The 13678-nt window shown below is 41.0% G+C and overlaps 1 protein-coding gene across 4 annotated transcripts in view; it reads right to left on the bottom strand.

Annotated features, from left to right (window-relative positions):
* Positions 1-4254: 4254 nt before the first annotated feature.
* The window catches only part of TMEM200A (transmembrane protein 200A), a 73470-nt gene continuing 64046 nt past the window's right edge, over positions 4255-13678 (bottom strand). For all 4 annotated transcript variants that reach the window (XM_045499562.1, XM_045499561.1, XM_045499563.1 and 1 more), the window contains one exon: positions 4255-7917. In XM_045499562.1, the coding sequence (XP_045355518.1) occupies positions 6426-7901 (1476 nt within the window). In that variant the 5' untranslated portion in view covers positions 7902-7917 and the 3' untranslated portion in view covers positions 4255-6425. The remainder of the gene's footprint in view (positions 7918-13678) is intronic.

The following is a 13678-nucleotide window of genomic DNA, read 5'->3' as shown; positions in this document are numbered from 1 at the left end:
TATACATGGAAATCAGTTTACCAATTTACCAGTTTACCAGTTTATCAGTTTTAAGTATAGGAATTGACTTGCCAACATTTAACGGCTGAGTGATCTAATTCTGTCACTTTTATGAACGCTGTTCTTGGACAGACCAGCTTTTTAAATTCTATCTCGAGATGGCATCAATGAGTAAAAGGCACTTCAGTGAAGTTGGCCTTTTTCCCCTTTTGTGCCATCATCCTGAAAGAAACTGCATATAGAAAGAAATATAGAAAGAAACCAACTGAATTACTTCAGTTTGAATTCAGATCACAAAAGACTTAGATCATTAAATGGGGATCTGATCCAATATCAAGGCGATTATTATTATTAATATTAGGTCTAACATGGGATTAGATACAGCATAGGGGAAGGGTAAAAGGGCAATTCTTTGGCAGTAAGTGAAAATAATCCATGTATGGCCACTCTAATTCAGAAAATGGTGATTAAGATCTTTGAACAATCTGAATACCATAGCAGTTGGATGCGTGTATATCATTACTATAGGTAAAGTTTTGGTAAACAGATGGATCTTTTTAAAATTTATTTTACTTTTTTTAGTCATTCATGGCATGTTTCCATACATTAAAAAGGGTTAAATTTGAACTGCTAAGACATGTAATTAAAAATTTATCTTTAGGAGATTGTTAATTGCTAGTACAAGATCCATTTTGATACAAAGCTGTGCTAAAACAATGCTTCCTTTTTCCTGATATTACCACTGTTTCTTCTAAAATTATATAAACAGAAACACTCATCTGACCCTGAAAACTTTTCCAATTGATTGCTGCTCTTAAGCCAAGAGCTTAAGATATGCTTTTATCCAAATATGGGAATATATATGAATATATATGAATATATATATATATATATATATATATATATATATATATATATATATATATAATTTTTTTCTGGAAGTTTGTACCTCTTAATCCCCTCCCCTCTAGCAACCACCAGTTTGTTCCCATTATTTATGATCTGTTTCTGGTTTTGTTTCCTTGCTTGTTTGTTCATTGGTGTTGTTTTTTAGATTCCACATATAAGTGAAATCATACGGTATTTGTCTTTTTCTGTCCAACTTATTTCGCCTAGCATAATACCCTCTGGGTCCATCCATGATGTCACAAATGGCAAGATTTCATTCTCTTTTATGGCTGAACCATATTCCATTGTGTCTATAGCCACATCTTCTTTATCCATTCATCTACTGATGGACACTTAAGTTGCTTCTGTATCTTGGCTATTGTGAATAATGTTGCAATAAACATAGGGGTGCATATATCTTTTTGAATTAGTGTTTTCATTTTCCCCAGGTAAAGACCCAGAAGTGGAATTACGAGATTGTCTGGAACTTCCATTTTCAGCCTTTTGAGGAATCCATATTGTTTTCTATGGTGGTTGCACAAATTTATATTCCCATGAACAGTGCACAAGGGTTCTCTTTTCTCCACTTCCTCACCAGCATTTGTTATTCCTTGTCTTTTTGATACTAGCCAATCTGACAGATGTCATGTGATATCTCATTGTGGTTTTGATTTACATTTCCCTGACAATTAGTGATGTTGAGCATCTTTTTATGTGTCTGTTGGCCACCTATTTTTTTAAATTATCTGTCAAAGTCAATATTTCCTGCTTCAAAGAAGCTCTATCTCTTTTGTCTAAATTATTATACTTACATTGTCAAAGTAAATTTAAAGTTGATCATACATCCTGGTTTGGGTCACCTGCTATCACCTGCTTTGCATGCTTTCATCCTGCTTATTAGTCTGCTGACAACTGGTTCACTTCTTTGAAAAAGCTCCTTTGGTTTTGGAGAATGTGTTAATTTCCTATGGCTGCTGTAACAAAATATACAAACCTAGTGGATTAAAGTAACGCATATATATTCACCGACAGCTCTGGAGGCCAGAAGTCCAAAATCAGTTTCACTGGGCTAAAGTAAATGTGTCAGCAGGACTGGTTCCTCCCGAGGGCCTAAGGGGAGAATCCATTTCTCTGCTTTTTCCAGTATCTAGAGTTTTGTCCCTTCCATTTCTTGGCTTGTGGCACCTCCCTCCATCTTCAAAGACAGGGTCTTAGCATCCTCTATTTTCTTTCTGGTTTGGTCACATCATTTTCTCTGTGGTCAAATCTTTCTCTGCCTCCTTCTCATGAGGATTCTTGTGATCACATTGGACCCAGCTGAATGATCCAGGATAATCTCCCCCATCTCAAGATCCTTAATGTAGTTAGAGTTACAAATCCATTTTGTCATATAAGGTAATACAGGTTCTGGGGAATGGGACATCAACATTTTTAGGAGGGCTTTATTCATCCCGTCACCAGGAACATACTTGGGCGTGGGATGTGTATGGGGTGAAGAAGGTGGGAAAGCTCTTAGGTAACACTTTCAGACAGTAATAGTAATGCTACTGCTCACTATGTGCCCACCTACGTACCATCCTGGAACCTCTATGAACATCAACCGATTTAATCTATACTAGTCAGAGAGTGGGGCTGGCACTCAGTTGTTACTCACCAGTGGTCTTGCCTCAGCGCTGACAGAAGCCAGAAAGTGGCAGCCAGGTGCAAATCCTGGTACTCTGGGTCCAACATCCAAGAATCTAACCACTCTGCTCTACTGCGGTGCCTGCCCCTCATTATTTAAGAAGCAAACTGCTGCAGAGACAGTAACAGGCAGTGGGTCTCCATCCCAGGGCATCAAGAACCCTGAGCCTTTAGAGTTAGAGCTTTATTGCTTATGTTCTTACTCATCTCACTTCGTAGTTGGGGAATAAGGCTTGAAATAAGAAATTAATTAAAATTGAATTCAGCGAAATTGAGAGATTGATTTACTCAACACTACACAGCTGGGGTGGTAAAGCCATTGGGGGCATACTGTGTTTTCCTAACCTACTCTCGGATAAGAGTATTCACTCAGCTCCCCTACTTCTCAAAGGGACACCCCTTGGCATTTGTGTTCCCCTCCAAATTCATACATTGAAATCCTAACCCCTTGTACTTCAGAATGGAATCATATTTGGAGGTAGGTAGAACCTTCAAAAAGGTCATTGAAGTGAAAATAAGGCCCATAGGATAAAGCCCTATTCCAATATGACTGATGCTTATAAGAAAAGAGACACAGAGATGTGCATGCAAAGGAAAGGTCATGGGAGGCCATAGTGAAAAGATGGCCTCCTATAAACCAAGGAGATAGGCCTCAAGAGAAACCAAACACCTTGCTTGATCTTGGACTTGTAGCCTCCAGATCTAGCCTCCAATAGAAAATAAATTTCTGGGGCGCCTGGGTGGCGCAGTCGGTTAAGCGTCCGACTTCAGCCAGGTCACGATCTCGCGGTCCGTGAGTTCGAGCCCCGCGTCGAGCTCTGGGCTGATGGCTCAGAGCCTGGAGCCTGTTTCCGATTCTGTGTCTCCCTCTCTCTCTGCCCCTCCCCCGTTCATGCTCTGTCTCTCTCTGTCCCCAAAATAAATAAACGATGAAAAAAAAAATTAAAAAAAAAGAAAATAAATTTCTATTGTTTAAGTCATCCAATTTGTGGTACTCTGTGATGGCAGCCTGAGGAAACTAATACATCTCAGATAGGCCACACGTCTTAGAAACTCTTTGGGCTAGAGGCAGTTAGCCCAGAGCCAGATACCTGGTTTCCCAGAGGAAGAAATGGGAGTTCCTAAGTAATTTTCAATATTTATAAAAGCCTAAAGGAAATGTATAAAATGCACTCTAACTAAAATTCCAAGTACTTTTGGGTAGAATTGTATCAAGTCAATATGGTCACATCCACTGTCTCATATTCATCCGAGGCTTTAAGTAGCAACATGTGTCTGATTAATTTAAGGTAAAGTTAATCATTTAATAAAGTTGATTTGTTTGGGAAATAAACTACTCAGGGTGTTTGATGGAGAGAAGGTTTGAGCAGGAATCATTGCTTTGAGCCCCAATTCCTTTATTTGGATTCTCCAAGACCCATGCCGTTTAATCTTCTTCTAATTGCTACAGCTCTTTCAGGGGGCAACTGAGCAAATTACATGGCTTTAGTCATTTGTCCCCTCAGGGGTGTTTAGAGCCACTGTTTTCAAACCTGGATGTATCACTGACATATGCTAGGTGCTATATTTCTGGTTATTTTCCTGAAATTTTAAGTGAAAATGATCCCAAGTATATTAGTCAGGGTTCTCCAGAGAAACTGAACCCATAGGAGATAGATGATTGATAGATAGATAGATAGATGATAGAGATATATATAGTGAGGTTTATTATGAAGCATAAGCTCACATAATTGTGGAGGGCAAGAAATCTCCCAATCTGCCATCTTCAAACTACAGAGGCCCAGGAGATCTGATGGTGTAGTTCCAGTCCAAACTAAAGGCCTAAGAACCAGAGGAGATAACGGTATAAACCTCCGTCTAAGTCCCAAGGTCCAAGGAGCAGGAGTGCCAATGTCTGAGGTGAGGAGAAGACAGATGTCCCAGCTCAAGCCCAGAGAACAGATTTGCTCTTTCTCTTTTTTTTTTATTCAATTCCTCAACAGAGTAGGTAATGCCTACCTGCACTGGTGGTCTTTCCTCAGTTGACCGATTGAAATGAGAATTTCTGAAAATACCCTCACAAACACACCTAGAAATCTGGGCATCCCTCAGTATAGTTAAGTTGACTCAAAACATCAATCATCACATGAAGAGAATAAATATGAAAATGGCCTAATTCAATAGGTGGCTAGACTAGCGCTTTAATCTAATGGAAGCAAAATAAGAAAGCCACGGAACCCGATACATATACTAAAGTATCAGGTGCCTTCAGTGGAAGATATTTTGAAAGTTCAAAAAACAGTATTTTAAACAGAATTGTACATTTTATTTAAAAAGCAATAGCAAATGTAGGAAGAACACAAATTTCTATTAAGAACAGAAATTTATTAAATGCTTGATAGTAAAATATTGAGCCCACTCTATTACAATACACAGGCTTGGTGTTCTAACAAGTAACACGGACTCAAATCAGGGAAGCCCGTGATGCCAACACAAGCTGGAATCGCGGGGAGCTACGAACAGAAATGTATACTCTTTCTCCGCTTCCACAACAGCTGCAATACTGATGCTCAGAAACATTTAGGCATTGGGAAAAACCTGTAAAATTTCCTGAGTATTCCATTAAACAATTCTTAAAGTCACATGTTACCTTAATGGAAAACATAAACATTTTCTAATGGAAACATCCATTTTAGTATTTATTATCTTCAATAACTGAGAACCAAAATCCCCAAAAGGCCTTACATCATAAGAAAATCTTTGGGGGCATCATAAGGCTTTCCTGCACAAGGTAAATTTCAAAGCAATTTTTCAAGGACTAAATTTTCTTGAATCACCAAGCGAGTGAGAGGCAAAGATAAAAAAGAAATGTCAGGGTTAGCTGATTATTTTCCAGATAACAGTATCTAAAAAATATTGAGGGGAAGTGAGGATTTGGGGATGAGTGGATGTTGGATAATAAAAGAGATGGCTAGGAAAGGTACTGAGACTAGTTAGCATTAACTAACCCATAGTGTATTTTTGTTGATTAGTCAGCATTTTCTTCATGTATATAATTATTTCAAGATAGCATGTCTACAAACTAATTGGTTCATTCCTTTTTCAAGTTAGTTGCAAAAAAATTTTGATTCTGAATATCTAAAGTTATAGCTATTAGCATTTTGATATTTACCCCTACAAATCCCTGGCATTCTCAGCCATGGTGCTTGAATACATGGTTTCTTGATAAAATATCACTAAAATAGAACTAATGCTGAAAAAAAATACTACCTACCTAGAGCTCAGGGTACTGATCACAACCAACTTAAACAATTCCTATCAATTAGCTCAAGTAGAACTAAACCAATTTCACGAATTCCCATTATTTAGCTCGCCCAGAAACCAGATCTTTTTCCTATTAGATAATTTAACCAATTTTGTAAAAAAGCAGTTATTTAGAAAATCACATCTAAGATTTGCACTCATGCTCATTTAGAAGTATATATTGAATCTTGGCCCTAAATTTGATACTTCTAGTCCACACTTTGGTACCTTACCTCTTCCAAACTGGACACTTCATTCTATGTATATGACCATCAGTGAAAGAACTTGAAAGTAAGGAATGCGAGCTTTAATTCAGATGGAAGTGTTCTGTATTCATATTAATAAAAGAGATAATCTTTTCAAAGGAATGGAAAATGTAAAATCATTTGTGATAATATAAAGTGCTGCAATCATATGTAACCCAAACATATAACCATCTCCAGTATAAACAGCCAGGTCTAACACTACACATCATTTGATTAAAAGGGCTTTTAACCAATACTTTAACAAGGAAACACTGGTGAAAATTGTTTTAAAATATGTAGCCTTGTAAAATGATATATTTCTGAACATTAAAATCTCGTTTCAGAAGTTCCCCGCTTTAGGTTGTTACTCAAAAACTCATCATGTTCAAAACTCAAATTATTGTGAGACCTTGAAATCATAAGAAGCTTCTCCTTATTGGTAAAGTCTTTTTTGATTGCGGCTTGGGGTACAAGCAGCCTCTCCATCGGGTCCTCTTTATTCTCTAGTTTCATATATCCTTTGCTGTTGCTCCGATCCAACCGAGGCCAACTTGGGTGTTTTCGTTGTTCTGCCTGGACAGTTAGGGTGGAGGGACCCCGGTCTAAGTCTAAGGATTTTGAATGTGACGAGAGCAAATGTAAAGATGTGTTGGACCCAAATTGTCTTCTAGCAGCCCCAGGAGATAAGAGCTGTCCAGCCCCAGGCCCAAGGGCCACAGAGGACTTGTACTGGCTCGACAGAGACTCCCCGATGGAATGATTCCTGGGGAGCACCATGCTGACTGGCTGGAAGGACTCATTGGCGTTGGGCAAAGGAACCACAAGGGAATCCATCGACAAATTCCTTGACCTACTTTTGAGGTTCTCAGCATCCTCGGTGATGTTATCTATACTGGGCTCATCAATAACACAGTTATTCAGTTTGATCACAGGCAATGTAAAAGCGCTGATGGACGATGACACAATTGATTTGGTTTCACATTTCTTAGGGCCGCTGGTCTTATCATCAGTGGTTTTGGAAGGAGGTGGATAGAGGCCAAAGACAGACAGAGAGCTGTCAGCAAGCAAAGGTGGCATAAGATGCCCCAAACTCTTATTTTCGTTTAGCGCCAGCTCATCCTCCTCGACAGAGCTGTCCATGCGAAAACTGCTCCTAAAACCTGAGAAAGGGGCAATGGTATTTGCTGCCAGCCTCGAGGCACAGGAGCTCCCATTCTGTTTTACTTCTGTTTCTCCCATCAAACCGGTGTAGATGCCATTCATATGCTTTTGCTCCTTGATTCTTAGCGTGTGGATGTCGATGACTGTGGAATAGATATCCCTCATGTGTATGATTTTGGTTTCTTTGTCACGGTTCTCATGAAGAATGGCATTTGCACAAATGAAAATGAAGATGCCAATCCCCATTGTAAAAGGGCCGAGCATTTTCATTTTGTCAGAATGCAAATGTTGCTCAAAGAAGCGAACCACCACGCCGCCTTGGTTCCGAATGACCTGAGTTTCGTTAGTCGACAGTGTCGTCTCAGCATCAATAAAATGTTCTTTCTGGGGCCAATAGCCGAGGACTGCCATTGCGATTCCTACAATGGAGATAAGCACTCCCAGGATGAGAAAAAAACCAGATGGGGAATAAAGCCGGATTTTGCCTCGAACGACTACGACATCGGCCTGTGGCCGACGCCTGACTGGTTTCTTCTCTTGGGCAGTAGGTGATGGGCTGAGGTTGACGTGATGCTGTGATCTGGCAGAGTCTTGCCTTTTCAAGGCGGCCAGGCCAGTTATCACTCCACCGGTTGCTATCATAGCTCAGTCTGTTGTTCTGAAAAGAAGGAAAAAAAAGATGATAATCCAATAGTTCTGGGGCATGCTCATCAGTTCAACAATTGTTTAGATATTTGTGCTGTTGTTTCATGATGAAAAGGGGCCATCTTGTGAATTGACATAGTTTGGGGAGAAGTTTTGTTTACTGGATAATGTAAAATTCTGGAGATTTCCTTTTATGGCTGAATTAGTGTTTCTATTATTAATGAAATGTGAGCTCAATGTATATTTTACTTTGATAATTTTATCACTTATTATATAAAACAGTCCCCTGGTCACAAAGTACTCTCTCTCTCTCTCTCTCTCTCTCATACACACACACACACACACACACACCATCTTTGATTATCTGTGTTATTTTAAACAAATGGAAAAATTCAGAACACTTAACAGGCCCCAAACCATCAAACCCTAGACTCACAAAGAAAATACATTCCAGCAACTCACGGTTTAAAATCTCCTCTTGTGAAAGTCACCAATGAACTCTTAACTACCACATTTAATTTCTCCCTCTCCATTCTCAACTTTCTTATTTCTCTGTTTCCATGGACACTGCTGACCCCTCCTTCCTTGAAACTCTCTCTTATCCAGTCTTTTATGATCCTAAGTCTGGCTCTTCCCTGACCTCGCTCACTATTTCAATTTGGCCATCTTCCCTCACCTACAAGTAGACCACCTTCCCCTGAGAAGCATATCTCTGGCCATCTTCTCTTTATACCCTCCCATGGCATTCATATCCACTCCTACATCTGCCACCATTATCTCTGTGCTAATGAATCCCAAGCCTGTATTTCAGACTGTAGCCTGAGTTCCCATTTCACATCTCGGACTCTCCACTGGGGAACTCATGTACATTCATGCATCGCTAGCAAAGCTTAACTCCCCTTCCACCAGTGTTGCTTGACTGGTCTGACTTCCTTAATGGGGTCACTTCTCAGGTTTTACTCTTCATAAGCATCTTTAACTCCTCCCTTTCTTCTTCCTCTCATCTTCCAATCGGGTTCTAAATCCTAGAAATATTCACAACCTGCTGTCTCTCAATTCTATCCTCCAACTTAATCCTACCCTTCCCAGCCCATGTCAGCTCTATGTTACTCTTAGTAGACCATTATCATAACTTCCCCACTGGCCTTCCAAACTCCCAATTTCTCTTCCTCCACAGTCAAACTTATATGCTGAGGACAGGTTAATTATCCGATTAATTATTCTCAAACACAGCTCTGAAGTTGTTTAAAGAGTGGAATAATGGATACAACATTCCCCATCACCTACCAGTTGAATCCGGGATTTCAGAACTATGGGATTTAACTTTATCTCTAACTGCCCCCTTTCATTTACATAAAGCTAAAACCCAACAATATTCTCCGTAATTGATAATATACTCTTTCTGGGACTTTGTGAATAATGTCTCATTCATCTAGAGTCCCCCTTACCCTCCATGCCACATTTCACGTATGAAATCTGGCTAGTCATCAAAGTTCACATCCCACTTCCTTTAGGAAGCCCTCTCTGACTGACTCGGCAAATCCCACACGAGCCATTTCTCAGAGCATTTTAGCAAGTATTCTATAGCAACTGCTGTATTATAGTGCCCCTCTTCTTTCACTTGTTGTGGTCAAACATCCTGTTCGATTCATATTCTATTACCAAAAACATTCAATATGACTTGCACATAGACAGTGTTCAAGAAACATTTGCTTAAGTGTTCAATAAGAGAGTAATTCTTTTCCTGAGATTTGCTGGCTGGCCATCACACTACTCTACTAACTTTCCTAGTTAAAAATATGAACAAACAAAATTAATACCGAAACAAAAAGCAACATGTTGTGAGTTGGTGAAATATTTGTCATTATTTGTAAGAATAGTTCCCAAGCTGCCAGATCTGGCTGGTAGGAAACAGAGGATATTTTAGGACTCACAAGGTCTCTGGCAAATTTCTGAGAGAGTTTCTTCACCGCATCAAATCTCATCTTGTGAAACCAACCTCCCCTTTGGAATTGCTATTTATGATGTCTGAATTGTGTTTAAATAACCAGGGTTGTGGATGATAGCTACACTTTTAGCTAGCTGAACAAGCTGGTGAGGGAAGCCAGCCTTCAATGGAATTATAACCAGGATTAAAATAGTTCAATGTTGAAAGAACGGACTATACTGTAACCCATCGCGCAAGTCTATGAAATTCATCACAGTATACATACTGCAGTTCAGAACTTCTCCCAAACCCTGGCTACCATGGAGCTTAGTGTCGACCTGTGTTTTCTTAATCCCCACACAGCTTCAAATGTTTGAATAAAATGCTTTGATTAGATAGCAGCCATCTAACTCAGTTATTTCCAGGTGGCAGGATAAGGATTTAGTTGGAAATCCTTCTGAAGAGAATGAAAACAAGGGCAAAGGCTTTCATCTGGTTTGAAAGCCACCGCCGCGAATGACCGTTCCATACAGAGTCAGCGTCCACCTCCATTTGTTAAAACACGCCTGCGAGCATTGCCACTCTCCGTTCCTGAGGCTGACAGAGGAGAGGAGGCTGGAAGAGAAAATCATATTTGAGAAAGATCGATGAGGACAGGAAGGGAGAAAAGAGCGACAGTGAGTGGGCTTTGTGAGAGAGCAAACAGGTCAGACTAGAGAGGAAGAAAAAGCAAGCGCAGTTTACATGTGAAAACTTACAGCAAATGGAAGGAGAAAAGGGTCCGGGAGGAGTTTAGAAATAAAGAACAGGGTGGGGGGAAAGGAAAGGATCCCATAGCTTCTTCAGCCAGGCTTCCCTGGCCAGGCACAGACAAGGGCGCCATGACTCTCAAGGATCCGAAGTTCAGGTTGGGTGCCAATGCACTCCGTTAGCGAGCTTCTGTGATAACTGAGCCCCAAAGTGACCCGACAGGAAAGCAGAGGTGCTTAAACATAGCTACTGCTTCAAAGAGCTTAATCCCAGTGAAGGAGCTAGTCTATCCCCATAAAACAGAATTAACACCCCTAGAATGAACATTTCTATCACGGAGGACCATTACTGCGGCTTCTTGCAGGTGACAGCGTGCTAACTTTCTTTACAGTGAAAAGTCACATGAACAGCATTTCAAGTAAGATCAAGAGAAAACAAGGCTGGAGAACAGAGCCCAGGCTTGTCCCAAGCACACAGCTCACCACTGAAGGAGGAAACCAGGTAAGGCTCGAGAGGAAGGGGAAGGCCAGGTCTTGGAAGGTAGCAAATGTCATTCCCAAGTGGTTCAATATTACATTCATAGGCAACAGGACTGGAGTAAGACACAAACACTGTTGTTACAATCTTAGGAAAATTAGTCTCCAGGCAGAAGCAGTACTGAGGGATGGATACTGGTAACAGCATAACGATGCTAATGGCAATTTTGCAAAAAGAAGCCTTTGGACCTGTAAACCTAGAGGGAAAAACGCACAGGCCTCCATACCCCCTGCGATGTCAACTTGGTCTACAGTGTTCAGTGTGGGCGAAAGCAGCTGAAATCTATTTTCTAATTTATTTTGAAAAGCCACACACATCCCTCCACCCCACACTTTGACCACTGTGCGTGTGTTCTCTACCATCCCAGGCCAGGGCGGGGGGACTTACTTCCTCAAAGATCCAAGTGAAAAATTTCACTACAACGCTGTATTTCATTCTGATCACTTGGGCACAGAGTTTGTGCCTCCCAGTCTCTCTGGATCCACAGCTTTACCTAACTTTTGGAACTTGAAGAAAGCCCTGTGGTATTCCAATAGCGTCCTCCTCCCAGGAGGGGCACTGTCAGTCTGTGTAGATACTCAGTAAACACTGATACCTGCTATATGTTCAGGCCTGAAGAATATAATAATCAGCAACTATCTTTTTGAGAAGGCCTTTTGACTACTTATAAATAAACCGAACTAGAGGGTCAGCCACACTCACTTTCCATATTCTCCAAAAAGACATCATGATTTTGTCAGAAGTCAAACTGAAAGACAGATATAAATATAATCATCTGTGGACAACCAAACATTAAAAGAAATAGTTGAAGTTAACTTTTAGCTCCATATTAATCAGCCTGTTTTCCGTTCCCAGCATCCAGAAAATCAGCCACAATGTTGCTAGCAATAGCTATTATGAACCTGTAACTTACACAACGCACCTTCTTCCTCACTGTGCAAACCAGGTTCCTGCTAGGCTGTCTCCGGGCCTTCACCATCTTACCCAATCATTGTGGGTCTCAGAAATCAAACAGTAGGAATTCAATCTCAGTGGCTACCTTTCTCACTGCAGATGTAGACTCTGGCACTCACTCATGCACTCTGTTCTCGTCTACTTGCCTGCCTGGGGCTCACCTTTCCTTTGGACCATGTTTATTCTACCCCCCTCAGCCAAAAGCTCTTTCTCCTTCACTGAGCAGATTCCCACTTTGCACATCATCTATCAACACCACACCATCATGTCTCATTGTCAGGTTTAAGCTCTCCTATTCTTGCTCTGATAATCACTTTAAAAGCCTTGTTGTTGCGGTCCTGTGCCCTTTCACAAGCTTATGCACATTGTAGAATTCGCTGTCCACGGCATTCATCCACATTTAGGATTCACACCCTCACGGAAGCATTTTCCTGTACTCTTATGTCCTCTTCTGACCACAACGGACCGACTGTTCCGACTGCACCGTGACCCTCCCACACCTAAGATATGGCTCCCGATGCACGCACACACACACATCTGAGACAATGATAAGTAAGTATTCTTGCAGAGTTGGAAAGACTTTAGATGTTTTGGCTTTTTTTTTTAATTTTTAATTTATTTTAAGTAGTCTCCACACCCAGGCTTGAACTCACAACCCTGAGACTCAAGAGTCGAATGCTCTACTGACTAAGCCAGCCAGGTGCCCCTTAGAGGTCTTTGAATCAGACATTCTTTCAGGAACGCTGTCTAAAGTCTAACAATGAATTAGCAAAAAAGAATAGGATTGGAATTCAAGGTCTCCGACTCCCAGTCCAATGTCCATTCTTGGTTAAATATTCCGCTTTCTTTTGATGTCATGCTATCCCAGTGCCTCACAGAGTGTCGGGAATGTGATAAACGCTCAGCAAGTTTCTCCGTTGACTATGAACTCACTTGATTAATGTCTGCATATTACTGAAATGTGCCAGAGACCAGGAACACCAAGTCAGTAACATTTGGTCCCTGATTTCAATGAGTATGGAGTCAAATCGGAGAGCCGTCAAATATGTATTTAAAAGGAAATGTGGGGCGCCTGGGTGGCTCAGTCGGTTGAGCGTCCAACTTTGGCTCAGGTCATGATCTCAGGGCTTGTGAGTTCGAGCCTTGTGTCAGGCTGTGTGCTGACAGCTCAGACCCTGGGGCCTGCTTTGGATTCTTAATGTCTCTCTCTCTGCCGCTCCCCCGCTCACACTCTGTCTCTCAATAATAAACAAAACATTAAAAAAATTTTAGGGGCGCCTGGGTGGCTCAGTCGGTTAAGTGTCTGACTTCAGCTCAGGTCATGATCTCGTGGTCCGTGAGTTCGAGCCCCGCATCGGGCTCTGTGCTGACAGCTCAGAGCCTGGAGCCTGTTTCAGATTCTGTGTCTCCCTCTCTCTCTGACCCTCCCCTGTTCATGCTCTGTCTCTCTCTGTCTCAAAAATAAATAAACATTAAAAAATAATAATAATTTTAAAGGAACTGAACTAGGGGCACCTGGGTGGCTCAGTCGGTTAAGTGTCCAACTCTTGATTCTGGCTCAAGTCATAATCTCACGGTTCTTGAGTTTGAGCCCTGCACTGGGCTC

This window comes from Leopardus geoffroyi, chromosome B2 (assembly GCF_018350155.1).
Source record: "Leopardus geoffroyi isolate Oge1 chromosome B2, O.geoffroyi_Oge1_pat1.0, whole genome shotgun sequence".
NCBI classification, from domain to species: domain Eukaryota; kingdom Metazoa; phylum Chordata; class Mammalia; order Carnivora; family Felidae; genus Leopardus; species Leopardus geoffroyi.
The sequence above is the reverse complement of the archived record's forward strand: the minus strand, read 5'-3'. Positions and strand labels throughout refer to the sequence as shown.